This window comes from Cladophialophora bantiana, assembly GCF_000835475.1.
Source record: "Cladophialophora bantiana CBS 173.52 unplaced genomic scaffold supercont1.2, whole genome shotgun sequence".
Classification (NCBI taxonomy): Eukaryota; Fungi; Ascomycota; class Eurotiomycetes; order Chaetothyriales; family Herpotrichiellaceae; genus Cladophialophora; species Cladophialophora bantiana.
In genome coordinates, this window is record NW_015971576.1 from 1,276,048 (window position 1) to 1,295,787 (window position 19,740).

General features: G+C 53.7%; 6 protein-coding genes across 6 annotated transcripts; 3 read left to right on the forward strand and 3 right to left on the reverse strand.

Moving 5' to 3' along the window:
* Positions 1 to 229: 229 nt before the first annotated feature.
* Z519_01464 (uncharacterized protein) lies at positions 230 to 1,663 on the reverse strand (the record flags this gene model as incomplete). Its single annotated transcript, XM_016759221.1, has 1 exon — positions 230 to 1,663. One exon carries the CDS (start codon positions 1,661 to 1,663, stop codon positions 230 to 232), a length of 1,434 nt encoding a protein of 477 aa, XP_016624549.1.
* A 1,352-nt stretch (positions 1,664 to 3,015) lies between these two features.
* On the forward strand, positions 3,016 to 5,273 carry Z519_01465 (uncharacterized protein; the record flags this gene model as incomplete). The annotated part of the gene is made up of 2 exons (XM_016759222.1): positions 3,016 to 3,317; positions 3,380 to 5,273. 2 exons carry the CDS (start codon positions 3,016 to 3,018, stop codon positions 5,271 to 5,273), a joined length of 2,196 nt encoding a protein of 731 aa, XP_016624550.1.
* Positions 5,274 to 5,786: 513 nt separating this feature from the next.
* Z519_01466 (uncharacterized protein) lies at positions 5,787 to 7,235 on the forward strand (the record flags this gene model as incomplete). Its single annotated transcript, XM_016759223.1, has 1 exon — positions 5,787 to 7,235. The coding sequence occupies one exon, from the start codon at positions 5,787 to 5,789 to the stop codon at positions 7,233 to 7,235; it is 1,449 nt and encodes a 482-aa protein (XP_016624551.1).
* Positions 7,236 to 7,576: 341 nt separating this feature from the next.
* On the reverse strand, positions 7,577 to 8,710 carry Z519_01467 (uncharacterized protein; the record flags this gene model as incomplete). Its single annotated transcript, XM_016759224.1, has 1 exon — positions 7,577 to 8,710. One exon carries the CDS (start codon positions 8,708 to 8,710, stop codon positions 7,577 to 7,579), a length of 1,134 nt encoding a protein of 377 aa, XP_016624552.1.
* Positions 8,711 to 10,223: 1,513 nt separating this feature from the next.
* Positions 10,224 to 16,341, forward strand: Z519_01468 (uncharacterized protein; the record flags this gene model as incomplete). The annotated part of the gene is made up of 10 exons (XM_016759225.1): positions 10,224 to 10,518; positions 10,594 to 10,737; positions 10,833 to 12,874; positions 13,719 to 14,146; positions 14,214 to 14,328; positions 14,420 to 14,676; positions 14,730 to 15,298; positions 15,362 to 15,700; positions 15,797 to 16,091; positions 16,140 to 16,341. 10 exons carry the CDS (start codon positions 10,224 to 10,226, stop codon positions 16,339 to 16,341), a joined length of 4,686 nt encoding a protein of 1,561 aa, XP_016624553.1.
* A 286-nt stretch (positions 16,342 to 16,627) lies between these two features.
* On the reverse strand, positions 16,628 to 18,505 carry Z519_01469 (uncharacterized protein; the record flags this gene model as incomplete). The annotated part of the gene is made up of 1 exon (XM_016759226.1): positions 16,628 to 18,505. One exon carries the CDS (start codon positions 18,503 to 18,505, stop codon positions 16,628 to 16,630), a length of 1,878 nt encoding a protein of 625 aa, XP_016624554.1.
* Between the last annotated feature and the right edge of the window lie 1,235 nt (positions 18,506 to 19,740).

A 19,740-nucleotide genomic window follows, 5' to 3' on the forward strand; every position in this document is an offset into this window, starting at 1 on the left:
GTGAGGGCGATGGTATGCGCCTGAGGCAGATGGATAGACGGGGCAAGATGAAGTGCTAGGACAAGAAGGTAGGTAGGCAATAAGGGCAATAGGTTGTAAGTATGTTCTTAAAACTTGCCCCCAAAGCTTCTCTCGAACCCTATGGAGATTTTTATCTAGATCCTGAACGCCCCTTTCTTTCTCCCTTTTCTTCTTCTTCTCGTCCTCCTTCTCAACTAACCCCAATACCTTATCTTGACCGTCGACTCCGCCCTCCCGCCGATCCCGCTCCTGATGGAAACACCTCAGGCGACTGCACTGCTTGCGACGCCGATGTCGGCAGCCATCCACCACCGCCACCCATACTGCCATAATGCTGCTCCTGCTGCTCCGAGAAGCCAAGCTCCGCGGCCTCGTTGAGGTCTCCTCCCGTCTGGCTGAGCAGATACTCGGCTCGCGTCCTGCTTATTTCCAGGGCTGCTGCGAGTTGTTGGATCTTGGCGGGGTCGGCTCGCGCGGCGGTCGTGGCCGGGGTACCAGCGTGCGGACTTTGCGGCGTGGCACCGGGTAATGAATGCTCAATTGGACTTCCGTTAACGCGGGGATTCGAAACCGGGCTTGAAATCGGCTGACCCGAGCCCGCATATGGGACTGGCGCTGGCGGCGACAACACCGGCGGCGCAGGAGGGGCTCGCGTCGGCCGTGTGGGAAACGACTTGTCTTCTCGGCCGGGCTCCGATAACGGCTGTGAATTACTCTCCAGTTTGACATCCTTCCTCCTAACCGGTGTGGCAGTATGGTCGTTGGAGAAAATCACTCGTGGGGGCGGCGGCGTCGGCGGAAACTCTTGGGAAAATGGACTGCGAAGGTCATGGCTGACAGCCTCGTGACCGGGGAAGCCGCCTGGAACGGTGAACACATCTGCTGCGTCCGCTCGAGGGCCGCTCACTGGGTGAGTTTGCTCTGGTCGGAGCACGCCCGGAGGAGTAGAGATTCTCTCCGCATGTGTGGAAACTCTCGTTTTCGGCCGTAACGACCGGGCCGGCGAAGATTCTGGCGGCAAGGTCCCAGGAGGGTGAGTCTGCTTGGGCGTGACAGGACCATTGGGGACAACAGGCGGCGCGGTTTGACCAGGCCGAACTGGATTCGACGGAACAGGTCGTCGGCTACTAGAGCTTTGAGCCATTTCCACGTCGCGAGATGATCGTTTCGGAGGCGTTGCTTCCATGGCCGGTGCTGGCCGCGAACTCCTTTTCGGCCGTTCGGGAACAGTTGGAGGTGGGACGTATTCCTCTCGGATGGATTCTCGGGGCTGGTACGGCTTGCTGGATTGGTGGATATCTTTGATCAGCTCACAAGATTGGAGATGGCGCTGCAGAGCCGCAGCTGACGTCTCGAGGGATGTCTTCCCTCTCTCGAGGCAGGCATAGCACGAGTATGCGGCTCGTCTGTCGTGCAGGGAAGCACACGCCTGGACGTGACAGCTCACGACCAGTGGCCAGTCCTTGTCGAGAGAAATGGCCCTGAAGCTGTCGGCGTCTGCGATGACGAGATAGCAGTGTTTGCAGGTAAGGTTTCCATTTGGTCGGTGAATCAGGATTGAATCTATATCTGCTCGCGAGTCTTGAAGGAGGCGTGCCCCTTCGCAGTAAGTGATGTCCATGGCACTGGCGACAGAGACCATTGTGCTTTTCCCTTCCTCGCAAGGTTGTTCGGGCGAAGGTTATTGAAGTGATGCGATGTGGTTTTAGGATAAGATAGGTCCAAAGAAGAGGTCAACCACGCGTTAAAGCGCCTTCCTGAAAATCAGTGTATTCCCCAGGGTGGAAGAACGGGGGAGGTTATCTTGCCAGCTTCGGTTTTTGCCCTTCTTCGCCCGCCCTCCTCTGGAAACTAGAGCTCTTCTGGTGGATTGATTGAAAGTGGGCGGGCTGGCGATCAGGCTCACTACCTAGGCAGACCTTTTTGTCAGGTTGATGATGATCAAGGAACACTCTCGATCAGGCTGGGCTGAAAAGAACACCCCTGTCGTTATGTATGCACCAAAGACGCCACAGAACCCTGTGTTGGCTTTGTACGAGGTATTCAATGGACAAACTTGCTTGCAGCTGCCGTTTCAGCCTACCTTTCGCTCCGTAACCAAGCCTTGAGGACGAGGTAGATAGGTTGACTTCGAGATAGGCACCGTGCAAGCGGATGCAAGCGGCCTAGACGGGGCAAAGCCAAGGCAGAAAGCAGGAACCATGACAGTGAGAGGAGGGGCAATGGAGCGTTTCCTCAGCATCAGTAAAGCAAAATGTGTGTGTGTGTGGTCGCCCAAAAAGAGGCGTCGAGGCACCAGATCTGGGCCGTGTTCGGTAGGGGTGTGCAGGGCGTGTTCTACCTCGCCCATCCCAAGTGAGCAGTGAGGGTCAGTGATGGTGTTCTAGGCTCCAGCATTTCTCCATCGCCGCCACCATCTGCAGGGCAACGAGACAGCTCCAATCATATTGCGGCGGTGTTTGGCGAAGTACGCGGCTTGTTTCTTGCTTCCCACTCCAACTTTTGTTCGGCTGTAGCCTGTTGTGGTGCAAGATTGTCACTTGCTTCGCAGGCGAAGGGCCACAGTGGCTAATTGTGCACAACTTGCACACGACGATGACGCTTGAGGGGCGAGAGGCGAGAGGGGAGTGGATCAACACAGGACGCGCAAGATGGCGAACTGCTGTGCGCCAGTAAGGCTGGGCTGAGTGAGTAGTAAGAGAGAGAGTGTGTGTGTCTGTGTGTGAGAGTGAGTGAGAAGCGACCCGCTAACCATGTAACTAACTACTTCAGCCCCCATTGGCATTTTGTACTACATCTATGTATGGAGATGCCAGGCAGGCAGGTTGGTCTACGACGGCACCTCTTTCACAGTCGCCCACCCATCCATCCCCGTAACTCGATTACTTCTTGTTCCTCCTCTCGAAATCAGAACCTTGCACCCTTCGTTCTTTCCTTCTATCCAACCTCATCCTCGCCTCCTTGGCTCTTTCTATCATTCCTTCTTGCTTTCAAATGGCGTACCAGCAAGGCTACGGCACATCCACGCCAGATATCCTGCAGACCCCGACCGTCAACGGTTACGTCGACGTTCCCAACCCGTTCACGGATCGCTTGAGAAGCCTGCAGAGCCAGGAGGAGAAACGGCTGTTTGAGCTGGTTGATAGACTCAAAGACCTTGACGTCAATAGAGAGCTCCAACTGCCTCAGCTTGTCGTCTGTGGGAGCCAGTCGTCTGGGAAGAGCTCGGTGCTTGAGGCCATCAGCGGCCTCTCGTTCCCCCGAGGAGAGTTTACTTGCACCAAATTTGTGACCGAGTGGGTTTTGATGTCTCCAACTTTGTGGGCCCTACTTCTTGCTAACTTGACCCCCTTCCCAGACTTCGGTTCCGTCCAGGAAATGTGGAATCAATCAATATCGAGATAGTCCCGGACACGGGACGGAGTCCCGATGATCAGGCACGCCTCCGCAATGCCCGGTTCAAGTCCAGGAGATTGACCGAGCTAGGTCAAATTGTGAAGGAAGCGGAAAAATGGTTGTTGGGCGGACGTGGAGGGTTTGCCAGTGATGTGCTCAAGGTGGAAGTTGTGAGGCCGCATCAGCAACCACTAACCTTGATTGATACCCCTGGTCTGATAGCCTCGCACAATGAAGGGCGCGAGTATATCGACCTTGTCCGACGCATCGTCGACGACTGGATCAAGCAGCCACGCACACTAATCCTGGCTGTGGTAGAGGCCAATCTCGATCCGCAAAAGCAGTCCGTCCTCACCATCGCCAAAGAAGTTGACCCGACCGGAGAGCGGACCTTTGGCATCATCACAAAGCCGGATCTCGTCGAGTCGCCTTCTGGCTTGGAGGATTTCTGGGTCAAGAAAGCCCAAAACGGCGCCGACAGCATGGCTGAATTCAACTTTGCTAAGGGCTGGCATGTGCTCCGAAATCGTGGCGTGCGCGAGACCGGGAACGAGACTTCGATGGCTGAAAGGGACGAAGCGGAGCGCATGTTCTTCGTGTCTTCCGAACGCAGATGGAGCCAGGTTGACCCAGCCTTCTGGGGGATCGAGTCACTGCAAGACCGCCTGAGAAGTATCTACTACGATCACACTCGACGGCAGCTCCCAATAATCCAGGACGACATCTTGCACCGGCTCCAGAAGGCCATGAGGGAAGTCGATGGGATCAACGAGAAGCTGGCCGATGCCGACGAGATCTGGAGTAGGTTCTGTGGAGAACGGACCGGTTTGGCTGTTCAGGCAAAGGGATGCGTTGACGGGACTTACCTTGATGGCTCGGCCGACTGGGATGGGGCACCAGACTATTATCTGCGATCTCGAATCGAAGAGGATCACGACGAGTTTGCACGCGAAGTGGAACTGAACGGCCACGGTCTTCGTCAGGTAAAATCTGCACGTAGCCTCACCGAAGACAGGGATGGTTTCCGTACCTATGTCCAGCAGATGCTCGAATCGACCCGGGGCCGCGAGTTGAAGGACAGCTATGACCCCAATCGCCTGAATCTGTTGTTCCGCAAGCACTCTGAACCTTGGTACGGAATCGCCATGATGCACCTGGACCGGGCTCACCGCCGATGCGTCGCGTTTGTCGAACACATCATCGAAAATGTGTTCCGGAAAGAGCTGCCCGCGGTTCCGACGCGCGTCTCGCAATCCATGAAAGACCATCTGTACCAGGCACTCGAGAAGCAGAAAAAGAAGGCCGAAGACGAGCTCAAAGCCATCGAACAAGACAGGCGACAGCCCGCACAGACGCAGAGTAGACGCTTCGAGAAGCTGGCGCGGCAACTGAAGGCCGACAGGAACTTCGCTTTGGTTAACCGTGTGGCCGAGGAGGAGTACCCGTACATGGCGAATGTGTCACCAACAAAGACGGAAAGCCTGAACGAGAGAGAGAATATGCCGCCGCCGTCTCCGACTCCTGGGAGCGCCACGCGATTTACCCCCGCGCATGTTGATCGAGTTTTAGCGCAGGACAGCCGTGCCGAGTCGGCGGAGGAGATTGGAAAGAGGATGATCATTTACTACGAGATCGCACGCGAGGTCTTTATCGACAACGTCGTCGTCCAGGTGGTCGAGCGGCATCTTTTGCGGCCCCTGCACACGTTGTTCCAGGGCGATTTTGGCGTGGACAAGGACGTCTTCACGCGCGCCGTGGACGCCGAGAGAGACCAAAATCTGACTGCGAGGAGAAACGCGTTGAATGAGAGAATCAAGCGGTTGAAGGCGTTTGATGACCAATTGCGTGCTATTTGATTGATATCATAGTTTCCAGGCCAACGGTGTTCGGACTCGAGAGTTGTATACTGTAAGATGTACCGAGTACCTAGGTCGGCATCTTGGATAGTCGTTCAGTATAGAGACCTTTGTGCGGATGGCATGAAGGAACAAAGAACCATAACAGAGTGTATCTATGTCAGTCAAGGAGGTCAAGGGGTGGTCAATCTAAATATCTGTACCGAGTACGGGTTATACTACCAAGTACGTATTATGCTGCTCTACTCTCGGGTGAATTAAGGACCGATGATGGAGCCGAGGTTCGAACCAACACATCAGAAAATCAGTCTTCCACAGCATCAGTTTTCGATATTGGATTCATGAGGACATATCCCTTTCCCAGACTGCGGCGTGTTGATTTTGAGACTGCCATTGTGCCTTTGTTACGGGGATGATCACGGTGTCGTCTGTTTGATTCTATCACCACACATACACAGAGTACTGCAGACACCAACCCATTCTTCCGAGCCGATCAGCCTGCAGCCAGCAAACATGGAATACCTCTCGACCCTGCAGTCGCCGGTCGACGACCTCAAACCGTCGCTGTTCGAACTGCTCTCGGAGCAACAGCTTTCGTCGCTCCTCCCGCCCACGATCCGGTACCTGCTCGCCCTGCTGACCCACCGGTACCCGCGGTACCTGCTGCGCATCCTGAACAACTACGACGAGGTGTACGCGCTCCTGTCTCTCGCGGTCGAGAAGTACTACCTCGAGCACTTCGGGGGCAGCTTCACCGAGAACTTCTACGGCCTGAAGAGGGAGAGGGTGCTCAGTGTGCGCGGTGGCGAGGTCAAGAGGACACAGCTCGCGGTCCCCGCCGAGGTTAGGGAGCGGTTGAAGCTCAAGGGCCGGGATGTGTGGAAGAACCTCGCCGTGCTGGTCGGCATACCCTACTTGAAGAGGAAGTTGGATGAGAGTTATGATATACATATCGCGCCGTCGGCCGGTTTGCTGATCAGTGGTGGAGGCGGGTTAGGAGGAGTTGAAGGAAGGAGGTATTTGGACCGAGATGCATTGCCGCCAAATCCAACAGTCAAACAACGGATTATGTGGTACTACAAGTGGTTCCTACGGCACGTCTACCCGAGTTTAAATGCGGCATACTATTTCAGCATCTTAGCCTTTAGCTTGGGATACTTGTTTGACGGGACTAAATACTCGAGCCCATTTCTGTGGATGGTCGGGACGAGGATGAGGAGGATGGGCGCGGCGGATCAGCAGGCCATTGATGCGGCGAGAGAGGCTGCCGATAAAGCTGTTGCTGCCAGCGCTGCTGGGAGACCGGGACAAGGGTTAAGCGGCATCTTCAATCCACGGACAATGTATTCCCGGTTGTTGTCAAGTTTGAGGATTCTCTTGCCGACGAGTATCTTCGCGTTGAAGTTCTTGGAATGGTGGCATGCCAGTGATTTCTCTCGGCAGTTGACCAGAAAAGCTGCAGAAGGGTTGGAATTGCCGCCTCCGATTGTCTCGGGGATGGAACTCGCCCGACAGATCGTGCCGGAGCAACAAGGCCCCCTGCGCACGTTAACGACAAAGAACGCGACGGCGAAACGGAGTCCGCCCGTGTCGAGCATCACTTTCCTTCCAATCTTCACAGTCCCGCCGCCACCGTCGAGCGACCTCTGTCCCATCTGTCTCCATCCCATCTCGACAGCAGCCGCGTGTCAGACTGGATATGTTTTCGACTACAAGTGCATATTCCAGTGGATTGAAGGGACGCATGAGCGACAGGAGGCGTTTATGAGAGGTGAAAAGATGAGCGAGTGGGAGGATGATGACGAGGAAGAACAGGACGAACACGGACAGGCCGAGGGCGAGTCGAAGAAGAAAGAGCACTATACTCGTGAGGGAAGCTGGGAAAGCGGGAAGGGAAGGTGTGCCATCACGGGCAGACGAGTCCTCGGCGGCACGAGCGGGTTACGCAGAGTCATGGTTTGAGTGCTCTGCACCTAAGCTGCTAAGCATATACGTATGGATCCCTCGAATACCCTGCCCAGGTTTTACGTCCAGGTTCGCAGAAAGAGTCGAGTTGCACCGGCTTGGTCAACGCCCGCGTGAGACCTGAGGCTTGTCGCCACGACCGAATCTCGGCAGTGGAACCTCTTGTTGAATCGAATGCTCGCGCCTCGCTTCATCTGGAATATGATACTGATCTGTGGGGTGTCAAACGATGAGATTCATATCTTCGTGAAGGCACCATACTACAAAGCGTCAAGATCCAACTCGTACTACGAACATACAAGACCCCAGACAACTCCCAGCGCCGCTGTCCAAGGAAGCTAGTTGGCAACGACCTCGACCTCTGCTTCAAAGATCTCCGTCTCAGCCACAGACACCACTGGCTTCGCGGGCATGACAACCTCTTCGACAACATAGTTGATCTTTTCCGACGCGACGTACAGCGGAAGGGCCGGCTCACGCCAGGGTTTGGGCGTAAAGAGCAGGATGCTTTTCAAACACCACCCACTCAGGGCCTGCGTCTGCGTCGCGTCCAAGAGACTCAACCCGGGCGCCTTTCTGTGCATGCACACAGTTGCCATGTTTATCCGCTCATAGCTGCCGGGGTCACCATTTTTGATGGCATCTTCGGCCAGTGCCCAGGCGAGCGAGCTGTACATGACACCCTCGTGCGAGTACGCCAGCCCGGCAGGCTTCATGAACGCGGCGACTTGCAATTCGCAATTGGTCACTCCCACTTTTCTCTCATCCTTCATAAAGGCCGACGCGTGAGACCCGAATTGCGGCTGCACGACCTCGTCCGTCGCCGAGTATATCGATGTCGTGGGAACATAAGCCGAGTCACCGCCATTAGAACGCAGTGTCGCGATGAACTTGGAATTCATGGTCTGGTTCCACACGGCGGGGGTTCCAGGCACCGTACCCTGGAGCGGCGTCAGGCCCCAGGCTTGGACCGTCCCTTTAAAGTCGGCCGAGAGACAGACGAAATTCTTGACTTGTGCGCGGGTGCTCGGCCAGTATTTCAACGCCCATTGCGTCGACAGGTTTCCCTGCGACCATGCCACAACTGCAACTTTCTTGCCGCCGCACACCGCTGCGACGTAGTTGATGGCATAGGCGACATGCTCGGCGTTCTTGGGCGCCTCGTCGCACATGCGGCCGGGGATGTTCAGCCACACCGGATCGCCAAAGGTGCTGGCACGAAGCAGTTTGGCGAAGTTGTGCTCGAACGCCTCGCCGCCGTACGAGCCCGTTCCGGGTACCAGGATCACGGGCGTCTTGCCGTCAGTCCCATGATTGAAGTCCGCGGGCACGAAGATGGCTGATCGCAAGGGTAGCTCCTGGATGGAATATGGTGCGTCTGATGCGTGCAGGGCAGGGTAGATGGCGACGGACGGGTCGGGGTTTTTGTTCTGGTAGCTGTTTATGTTGATGCGGTTGAAGCCGAATACCATCTTGAGGATTTCAATATGGCGCGGCGAGAAGGCTTAGAGAAGAAGGGAGCCAGTCGACAGTTGTCTTGAGCGTCGTTGATATGGAATCAAGATTTCAAAATTCTCACTCGGTCTTTCTGGAGATACGTATTCCCCAAGGCCTTGGAGATTGCCAACTCAGAGGAGGAGCCCGATGCGATAACAATCGCAACTACGAATATACTATCGATGAGCCAGGATTCCTCCTCGGTACGGAGATCCTGGTGCTGGTTGATATAGTCCCTCAGTCAGTCCTTCCGTCCTCCCAGCTGTTTCGCCCGTATGTACGGTTGGTTCAATCAGCCTTAGAGCAAAGCAAAACTCCTAAACAAGAAACCATGCAGTATGTGAAGCAAGGAGCAGCTGGGGCTGAGCCTGAACCTGAACCTGAACCTGCAGAGCGCACTAGCTATACCGAGTAATACTATTCTTACGTAGATCTTTATCCGGGCCCAGGCATGGCCAAGGCCACAGGGTTAAGGAAGGTCAAGCTTCAGCCCTGGGATAGAATAGAACAGCTAGCTGTTCTCTCTTCGAGTCCCAAACACGACGGGGAAATGCACGGCAGGGCGGAACGTACCACGTAAAAATGGACGGAGACTCCGTCGTCTCACCCCCGCATTTGTCGATATTCTACGTAAAACCCACCACCACTCGTCGCCTACACCGTTACGAAGCTACAAACCACAACCAACCAGCCACGATGTGAAATGTTTGGAACTAACTCCGTCCTAGACACTTTGGGTGCGACGACGCGGCCCAATGGAGACGCTGGTGACGCCTGACTTCAGTCCTGAGCGAGCCGCAGTCGTCTTCGCTGCTCGCTTGGATGGTTCTCTTTCTCGCCTGTTTCCCTCTAGAAAGGTCGGGCAAAGTGCTGCAGGATTCCAAGTCGAGTGTGGTGGCTTCGAGGGCTGAGTTTGATATGGCCACATCAGAAGTCTCTGGTTGTACGTTTAGTCACAGATAAGGTTCATGCGGGCTTTTGCTCTCTACGGCGGCTTCTAGCTTCCTCAACGGAATGCCTATGTACGCGGTGAAGCGCTGATGTGCCAGCGCCATTGCCGGTCGCGGCATTGGCGCCCGTCCAGGTTTGTGTCAATGGTGGGGTAAATGCTTCGTTTCCTGTGCAGGTTGAGCCGGCCTACTACGAGAGCCATGCTGAACGCGGGACAACGACTTGAATGATGGGTGGGATGTTCAAGATTGGCCTTCGTGCATGGTCGGGAGGGCCGTTCGTCCTTTTGGCCCAGACAGGAGCCGTAGCCAGCGTGCTAATCAAGGCACGAGATATCCTCTCAGGCCAGCATTGTTGGGTCTCTTGGTTCTTGGTTGACTTGTTTCGCGCAGAATGATCTATTCTGTTAGTGGTTTGTTCTGCAGCTGCAACAACGACCTAAGTCCTAGAAGGATGGTCTTGGACGTATAAAGCTGCAGCCTCAGCACTCGCACCCAGCAACCACACGTCCTGGCAGCAAACATCAGTGCGAGAAACATGTCGTACCTCCTCAATAAAGCCACCAGCGCCGCCAAAAGCGTTCAGAGCACCGTGATCAGCACAAGTACAACCCATTTAGAAAGCGTCACCAGCAAGTTCGGATTCGAAAGTGTGACCAATGTCGTGACCAGCATAGTCACCAGCAAAGATTCCAACCCCAAGCACCGATATTCCAGTTCAGCGCCCATCTCGGAGGGCAACAGTGTCAAATATCATGTCAGCGGGTGCGCTTACTTCTGGGCTGTCTCTGAAGCATTGGAGAAGGCCAAAGAGTCGATTTGGATCCTTGGGTGTATGTATAATACTTCCCAACTCTCTTGTGATTTGGAGCACATCAAAATGGGATGAGACTGAACGACCACACCAGGGTGGGTTTCACCAGAAGCATATCTTCGGCGACCGCCATCGGAGAATGAAAAGTACCGACTCGATCGGATGCTTCTGGCCGCTGCCGAGCGAGGTGTCAAGGTGAATATCATTGTATTCAAGGAAGTCCCTCAATTCATGTACCGTAAGTCTTACGCCCACTAATCTTCAAAAGCGAGCACTGGGCTCGATCATCTCCACTGAAAAGAGTTGTCGTGCTGAAATTGCTGTCATTTAAAGTCTCGTCGCACCACACTCAACGCGCTTTGGAGGCTTTACACCCTAATATCGCTGTCTTTCGATATCCAGACCATTATACCGGTGCCAAGGGGGTCCTGTCGTCGACAAAGAGCATGCTGCAAAACACGGTATCCGGCGGTGCAGCCAATTTGGGTAAGATCTCAGACGAATCGTTGCAGAACCTGTTTGCATTGGCCGGTGGACCGACTTTGCTCTGGGCACATCATGAGAAGCTTGTCATCTGCGACAGAGAGACCGTCTTCATGGGCGGTATCGACCTCTCTTACGGTCGATGGGATACAATCCAGCACCCCATCGCGGACGCTCATCCTGGAAATCTCGACGACATCGTCTTCCCCGGCCAAGACTACAACAATGCCCGAGTTATGGATTTCAAAAACCTCGATAACTGGGAGCACAACAAACTCAGTCGGTTGACGACTTCAAGGATGGGCTGGCAGGACATCTCCATCAGCCTGACTGGGCCGGCAGTTGCCGACCTCTGCAAGCATTTTGTTGAACGTTGGAACTTTGTACATAGCATGAAATACAACACGGGCCTACCACGGGACTCGCGATACGAACGTCTCTCACCCATCAGCGATCAACCTGCGCAGAATCCGTCGCACCAACCTGCAGGTCCAATGACATGCCAACTCGTTCGCAGCATCGGCAACTGGAGTGGCGGCTCAACGCTTGAGCACAGCGTGTACGATGCGTATATCGACATAATCAAGAAGAGCGAGCATTTCGTATACATTGAGCAGCAATTCTTCATCACGTCGACGGGAACCTGGCTGGGAACGGTTTGGAACCGAGTCGGCGAAGCTCTCGTGCAGCGAATTTTGCGGGCCGCCCAGGAGAAGAAACGGTACAAGGCCATCGTAATATTGCCTTCCGTACCAGCTTTTCCAGGCGATCTGCAAGCCTTGATTACAGGCCACCCGCCCCGGGCGATCATGAAGCTGCAATACAAGTCCATCTCTCGCGGCGGGTTCAGTATCATGGACAAGATCAAACGAGCCGGCGTCGATCCGAAGGAGTACATCAGATTCTACAACCTTCGGAACTATGACCGGATCAATGAGAGCGGGGTGATGCAGAAGGCGGAGAAGGCTAGTGGAGTCGAGTATAAACTTGCTAGCCAGGACCACGACGATATAGTTGACCCCTTTGGACTGCGGGCACAGAAAGAGGTGGGTGAGTTCGAAGGTGACGATGTCACTCGCAACCATGAGGCCTACCAGAAGTACCAGAGTGCGACGGGCCACGCACACAGCAGCTGGGATTCTGTCAGTTCTTGTTATATGCTCGGGGGCGTTGACATCCGGAAGGTCCCATGGGTAGGAGGTGGCCCCATCAAGGAAATCGACGCCTTTGTCAGCGAAGAACTCTATGTGCATTCCAAGGTGCTGATCGCAGATGACCGAGTTGTTCTCTGCGGCTCGGCAAACTTAAACGATAGGTCCCTCAAGGGGAGTCGAGACTCGGAGATTGCATTGGTGATCGAGGATCCGACGCCAGTCGTCACCGCAATGAACGGGCAGCCATTTCAAGCCAGCCGATTCGCGGCCAGCTTACGCCGATATCTGTTCCGAAAACATCTGGGCCTGCTCTCTCCTCAGGACATGCGGAAGCCAGATGGGCATTTCACGCCTGCTCCGGGCGACAATGAGTATGATTTTGGATCAAAGGAAGACGTTCTCGTCTCAGACCCTCTCAGCGACCAGTTCCTCGAGCACTGGAACGACGTGGCGCAGCAGAACACGCTGGCTTTTCGAAAAGTCTTCTCGCCGATGCCGGACGACACGGCGCAAACCTGGTTGCAGTATCAGATGTTGTTCTGGAAGCGTTTCACGGGGCCGGACGGCCTGCACATGGCCCAGTGGGGACATGTCATGAAGGATAACTTCCCGGGAGGTGATGAAGGTGTCACAGCTGTGAAGGAGGAACTGGCGAAGATAAGGGGTATGCTTGTCGAGATGCCGCTAGAGTTCCTGGCCAAAACAGACATTCAGATCGAAGATCCGGGATATAATATCGTTACGCGGCAGGGTTATGTGTGAAGAATGGACGAGAGAATAATGCAGTGCGGGAACTCTGAGGGACTGGTTCTTGTTGTCGGATAGCTCTTTCGGTAGGCATGAAGCCTAGGGCGCAAGATGCACTTTAAGCTGTCTCTGCACCGCCACTCTGCGATAGACACGACCCAATTCTTCTTGTCGCTAGATCCTTTCCATGGACACAGTCCGAGAAACTTTTCCAGCTTTCAACCCCTACCTCAAGATGGACGGATGGATGGATGCTCTGTACATTCGAGGCTGAGCCGGGCGAGGCGGTGCAGTCGGCTAAAGCGGCGTTGAACTTTCAGCCTGGGGGCAACACTTTGCGTCGAGCTTGTCGCTGCTCTGGGCGCTAAAGCGGCGTGGAACTTTCAACCACACCATACGGGGTCCTCCCTCCCCTTCTGCCTGCAGCCTCATTTGCTCCCTCCAGGCTGCCTCCCACCCCTCTGGCTCTCTATCTCCATTTCTCATCCAGCACTCATCTCTCGTCAAGTCCAGCACCTATGACGGACCCATTTTCTATTGCGACTGGGTCGGCGGGTTGATATCGCTTGACATCCAAGTGGCCGAATCTCTTGTTGCTTTCTACACTTCATACAAGATCCAAGACGCCAATGTAGCTCGACCTACCACAAAGCTCGAAAATCTGCTGACAACGTTCCGAAGTCTGGAGGGTACACTGAAAATCATACATTCCAGCCTGATGAACAGAATCTGACCCGGAACATCGAGTCTTGGATCCAGTCAATGAAGAACTTATTCAAGAACTACGAGATGATTATGGAAAACTCAATAAAGCTTCTGCCCGTGACGTGAAGAGCGCTATCAAAATCGTAGGGCGACGAGCAGCACATCCGTTCCGCCAAATCACGCTCCAGAACTCGATGAAGACGTTGGGGAGATACGTGATAACCTATCACTGGCACTAGACGTGCTACACCTCGAAAATCAGAAGAAGGCTGAAGACGATATCGCCGAGCTTAGACTGCTTCTCACGCTCGTGAATGCAACGCAGATCTCATCGTCGGTCCGTGACTGGCTTAAAGCGCCAAATGCGAGCGTTGACCTCAATTCTGCATGCGCTAAAGGCCACCTAGGCACAGGCATGTGGTTCATCAACAGCCCGTATTTTACCACATGGCTGAAGCAAGATGGTTCCTTCCTTTTTCTTAATGGCCCTGCAGATGTGGCAAGTCAGTCTTATGCGCAACCGCCATCCAACACGCTTTCCGCCAGAAGGGCTCGAGTGTAAATGCGGGCATTGCTTTTTTCTACTTCACTTTCAGCGAGGATTTGAAACAAGATGAGTCTGCAGCGTTACGAGCTTTGCTCTTATAGCTATCTGGACAACTTTCCGATGGTCAAGCTGTCCTCGAGCGGATGCGGACTTCCACCCAAGCAGCCGCACCTCCAATGGCACTATTAATCGAGTATGTCCGAAATCTGATACAAAGGTTTCATCAGGTGTATATCTAACTCGACGCCTTGGACGAGAGTCCTCGATATACTCAACGGGACCAGGTCCTAAACGCATTGCAGATGATGAGAAAGTGGTCATTACCAATGTTGCACCTCCTAGTCACTAGTCAAGACGAATCGGACATGCGTGATTCGCTGGACCCAGCCCACAACCAAATCCTGATCATGAAGAATGCCGGGATTGATAAAGATATCAGCGACTTTATCTCGAGCCAACTAGGCGTCGATCCGAAACTCCGAAATTGGAAAACGCATCATGACTGGATTAGAAATGCGCTGATTGAACGTGCTCAAGGCGTGTAAGTAACTCAGAGTCGGTGATGGGTTCAAGTATTGGCTGATAGAGTTGGAGATTCCGTTGGGTCGAATGTCAGTTCGAGTCTCTCAAACGATGTCCGCGTAGCGAAAGTCACCTCGATCGATGTTTACACTCGTTACCGCGAAGTTTGGACGAAACCTATGAGCAGATGCTCTGTAGTATTGATGAGACTTCCTTTGAGGATGCTCGGCGGATCCTGAGCCTATTGTGCTTCTCATTCCAACCTCTCACAGTGCCGGAACTTATTGAGGGAATTGCAGTCGACTTTGACGAACCTGCACGACTGAGTTGTCGACGTCGACTACAGGACGCAGATGACATTGGCAATATTTGTCCAGGTTTGATCGATATTAATGACCACGTGGGCAATGACTACAAGGGCAACGATGACGATGGCAACGACCATGAGGACAGCGAGAAAATGCAAATGGCGCCAATAGTCCGTCTAGCTCACTTCTCGGTCCAGAAATACCTCGAATGCGATCGGATCACCAAGCAAAAGGCGGCAAATTTTGCGCTACAAACCGCTCCTGCGCACGCGGAAATTGCACAGATAATCTTGGTGGACCTCCTGGAGCCAGAACTGTTTAGTGGGCCACTTCGTGAGATGGTCAACAAATTCTGTTAGCCCTTGCTGCGGCTGCATTTTGGTTCGACCATTATAGGAAACGGAGGAACTGTAACATCCCAGTTGAAATCACTGATCTCGAGGTTATTTAGTCAACAAGACTCTCTCCGCACTTGGTTATGGCTGTGTAGAAGACAGAACTCCTCGTGGGTTATAGCGACGTTTGACCTCGACTCCACCTCCACTGATCCGTCAATAATTTGTGCGTGCTATTTCGGGCTTGACGAAGCGCTGCATGAGCTATTCGGTCTCATGGATAGTGACACTGACAAGAAAATTCTGACCGATAGCCCAGGTGGGTACCCGGGCCTATTTCCATTGGCAGTAGCATCAGAGGAAGGTCACGAAAAAGTGGTGCAAGTGCTGCTCGATGCAGGTGCCGATGTGAACGTCGGAGGAAACGACGCACTCTACGCGGCGTCAAGATATGGCCACAAGAATGTTGTCTAGATACTACTAAATTCTAGTTTAGGTGGAGGAGGCGTCGACAGAGAAATGATGGCAGCATCAGAGTATGGGGATGGAGAAGTGGTGAAGATGCGAATCGATGCTGGGGCAGATGTCAATGCCCGTGGTGAAGAGGACTATGCTGCATTACAAGTAGCATCAGAGCATGGACATGGGGAGGTGGTGAAGATCCTGATGGATGCTGGGGCACATATTAATACAGCGGGAGGGAATTTTGGTACTCCATTACATGCAGCATCACGTTTTCCCGACCCAGCGGGAGCGGAGATATTATTGGATGCTGGCGCGGATGTCAATTTGTAAGGACGACTTGGTACTGCGTTACATGAAACATCACTTTTTGGCAGGGCGAAGACTGTAAAGGTGCTTCTAACTGCTGGGGCAAATGTCAATGCGGTAGGAGCAGGGTGTGGTGCTACTGACTTAGAGCTAGCATTGGCTGGAGGCGAGAGGAAGGTGGTTGGTATGGTTGATGTGATCCAAAAGCTACTGGATGCCGGGGCTCTCGACGAGACGGGGGAAAGGCAGGCTTTATTGGAAATTGCTTGACAACGACGAAGTGGTAGGTATCTCGAACACGTCTAAAGGCGTATGAAGGACAGAGCACCTTTATTTTCAAAAGTACATGGAATGCACTCATTGCCAACGATGGCCCCCTCCGTTTCTAACAGCGAAGGCTTCGAGCGTGTCATTTCTTTTCAATTCAGCTTGACACCTTGTTTGTAGGTCCTTGCTCAGACGGTGCCGTCCTCTTCCAGGAGGCGGTGCAGCTTGCCGGGTGCACATATATCATCAGAAGAGGATTCAAAGCCATTTGGTATAAAGCCTCGCTCTCTCATGGCATGTAGAGGTCCGACATTCGCCACGGACAGCCGTGCAAAGAAAAGAGCTTTGGCCGGAGTAGAACATCCCAAGCCTCAGGGAAGTGGATGCCGAGCGCAGTTGGGATTGCACTGGACGCAAACAAGACGACGGAGAGCATGCGCTGCACATAGAAGGTCGGAATGGACCAGAGGACAAGCAAGACGAAGCCGGAAGTTATGGCGGTCGACTTCCACAAATTCACTCGCTTCAAAACCCCGTTGACCAGGGCAGGATTGGCATTTGGACCGCGCTGGCGGTACCACACGGCCCAGTGCGGATAGAACCACCACTTGATAAGTAAGCCGTCGTACAAGATGAAGAAACCGGCCATCGACACTGCCCACATCAGCAACGTGAAGCGGAGACTCAATAATGGCGAAGCTGAACAGCAGAAGTGGAGCGCCAGGAGCAGAACCGTCACCATGTGGAAGTTGAAGAGCAGTATACAGAACACCGGTAATCTCGGCTCGCAACCTATCCGTCGCGCCACGCTCTCCAGGAAAGCGTTATAGTCGACAAGCGTGAGAAGGTTTGGACTCAGGGAGTAATACTCGCACGAGGCTGCGGCATCCCGCGTGGCTTGTGCGGAGTAATCGGGCGGTAGGTCCCTCTCTCCACGAAGCAGCAGTGCAATGTATCGGCTCAGCATCTCGGCCATGACAGGGACGCCCCCTTGATGGGGTCGCGCATAGCCCACGAAGGAGAGACAGTGGCCTAATCCTTCTGGGAAGCAATTCAGAAACCATGAACGTGGATTTGGGGACAAGGGCACTTTCCCGGGCAGATGGATCCATGGGAACTCAATGCAGAAGCCGGTGCAAAGGACGACGGCGTCAAAGTCGCGCCGCTGTGTCGTACCGTCCGCCAATTGAAACTCGCAACTTCGACCGCGGGCGGAGATGGACGGCGTTACAAGAACTTCGATCTTCCCCTCATGCAAAGCCTCACACATGCGCTGGTTCTTGGTAACATATGTGGCCTGATCGTTCCGGAGAAAGGCAGACGCGGTGCTAGCAAGCGACATGCGTGACAGGGTGCCATTCAACACAGGCGTACACCAGAGCAGCCTACGGAAGAAGCCATAGGCGTACACGTTTTGTCCAGCGCTCATACGATTTGTTGTGGCAGCTTCAAGAAAGCCGTTGGCCGGGAAGTCGACGGTCATGTTAGCCTTGACCTGTTGCATTTCGTCTTTTTTGTTCAGGTATCGGGGACCGACGCAAATGGGGCGGCGCAGCCAGACCGTGACATTGGGAGACAATTCACCCAGCTCTGCTGAGATGTCTGCGCCACTCTCGCCTCCCCCTACCACCAACACTTTCAGTTTTTTCTCCGCGACATCGTGCTTAAAGGCTTCATCATACTGAGAGGAGTGGATCAGACGACCATCGAACCCAGAAAGACCTGAAGGCGTCGGATTGGGGATTCCGTTTGACCCAGTGGCGACAACGAGAGCATCTGCTTGCAAATGGAGAGTAGATTGCTCTGATGCCATCGAATTCTGGATCTCTAGAGACCACAGCCCGTCATCTCCCAGGGTCGCGCTGCGCACCTCGGTGTGATATCTTATATGACGTTGGAGGTCGAAATGGCGAGCATATTCGTGAAGGTAGTGCAGGTATTCTTGGGCCGTCGAGTAATGCAGCCTCGTTGAGTCTGGGAAGTCGGAGAACGCCATGGCCCAGTTGCTGATCGTGAGATGCAAGTTTGGATATGCCGTCGCACTTGCAAAAACACCGCCGAGATTTTCTGAACGCTCGATCAAGATTGCTTCATGTCCACTTTCAACCATCTCTTTCAGGGCGACGAGGCCACAGGGGCCGGCCCCTACAATCACCACACGTTTCATATTCAACAGGGAAGGAGCTTAAACCGACGAAAGCGACGGGAAAAGATTGGTAGAACAATCCAAGAATGTGAATAGAGAAGGAAAAGGAAGATCGAAACGAAAGTCCCAGAACAGAACCTTGATGTTGCATTCTTTTCATGATCGAGGCATAGATAAAAGACAGACACAGGGATATCCGCCACCCTCGTCGATCTAAAATAGTATGGAACAAGGGCTACGTTCGAAAGACGGGATCAGGCTCTACGAACCGAAATGCAACATGGCTGGTTCGATTTTCTTCGAAACCAGGGGAGCCCAAAGGGGCGAGAAGCCAACGGCTTTCGAAGGGCACACGACCATCCGTCGTCTGCATAGTGCGAGGATCTCGATCTAGGTGTCGAATGGCGGCGCTGTCGCATGTTGCCACCCAGCCACGAAGGATCTCTGCTTCCTCGGGGCAATGCGTATCGTTGGTCTCGGTCGGCTATTGTTGAGTTTGCCAATAGATCTTGAATTGCAGGTGGTTCACGGCTCTCACCCCACAGCATCAGGCCCGGTAACTACTGACTAGGAACACAAACGCGCCCCAAGCCCAGGAACTAAGAAGCGGGAGCTGTAAGTCCGAGCCGAGGCCAGATACCCGTGCAGATGTGGTTGACTTGACATAGACCCAGTCCCAACTGGTGGTGACTCGACTCTTTTGCACGGAGACGAGCGGCACACCTAGATTATAGGCAATTGACACAATCTTCTTGACTCCGAACACAAGATCGCTCCGGGGACCCAATTTTACGTAAAATGTATTGAGATTTCCACATATTACCCCAGCCAGCAAGTCATGTTCGCCTAGGACGGCTTCTCGGGCCGTTCATGTTCGATTGCCTGTATCTCGGTGGGTAGAGCTTTAGGGAGCCGGGGTTGCCTGTTTTGGTAGCAGCTTTTCTCCTCTGATTGGCTCAGGACCACACATGCATAACATCAAAAAAGTTAGGTCTCCACAATTATAGGTAGCGCCATAAGGCTATCAAAAGTCCCTCGTCAGCTTATGGGAGACTCGCCGCCTGCATCACCCTTGTTCTCTGTGCCCCCCTGATCTTGCGTCGTGCAGTCGCTCTAGATCCCCGATGGGCACACGAGATAGGGAGTACTTGTTCGTGCTAACGGTGATGATACACGAGACCGAATATCTTGTGATTTGCTTTTTTATAAGGTAATAATCACTCTGTTTCAATGACTTTGGAGACGCAAATGCGACT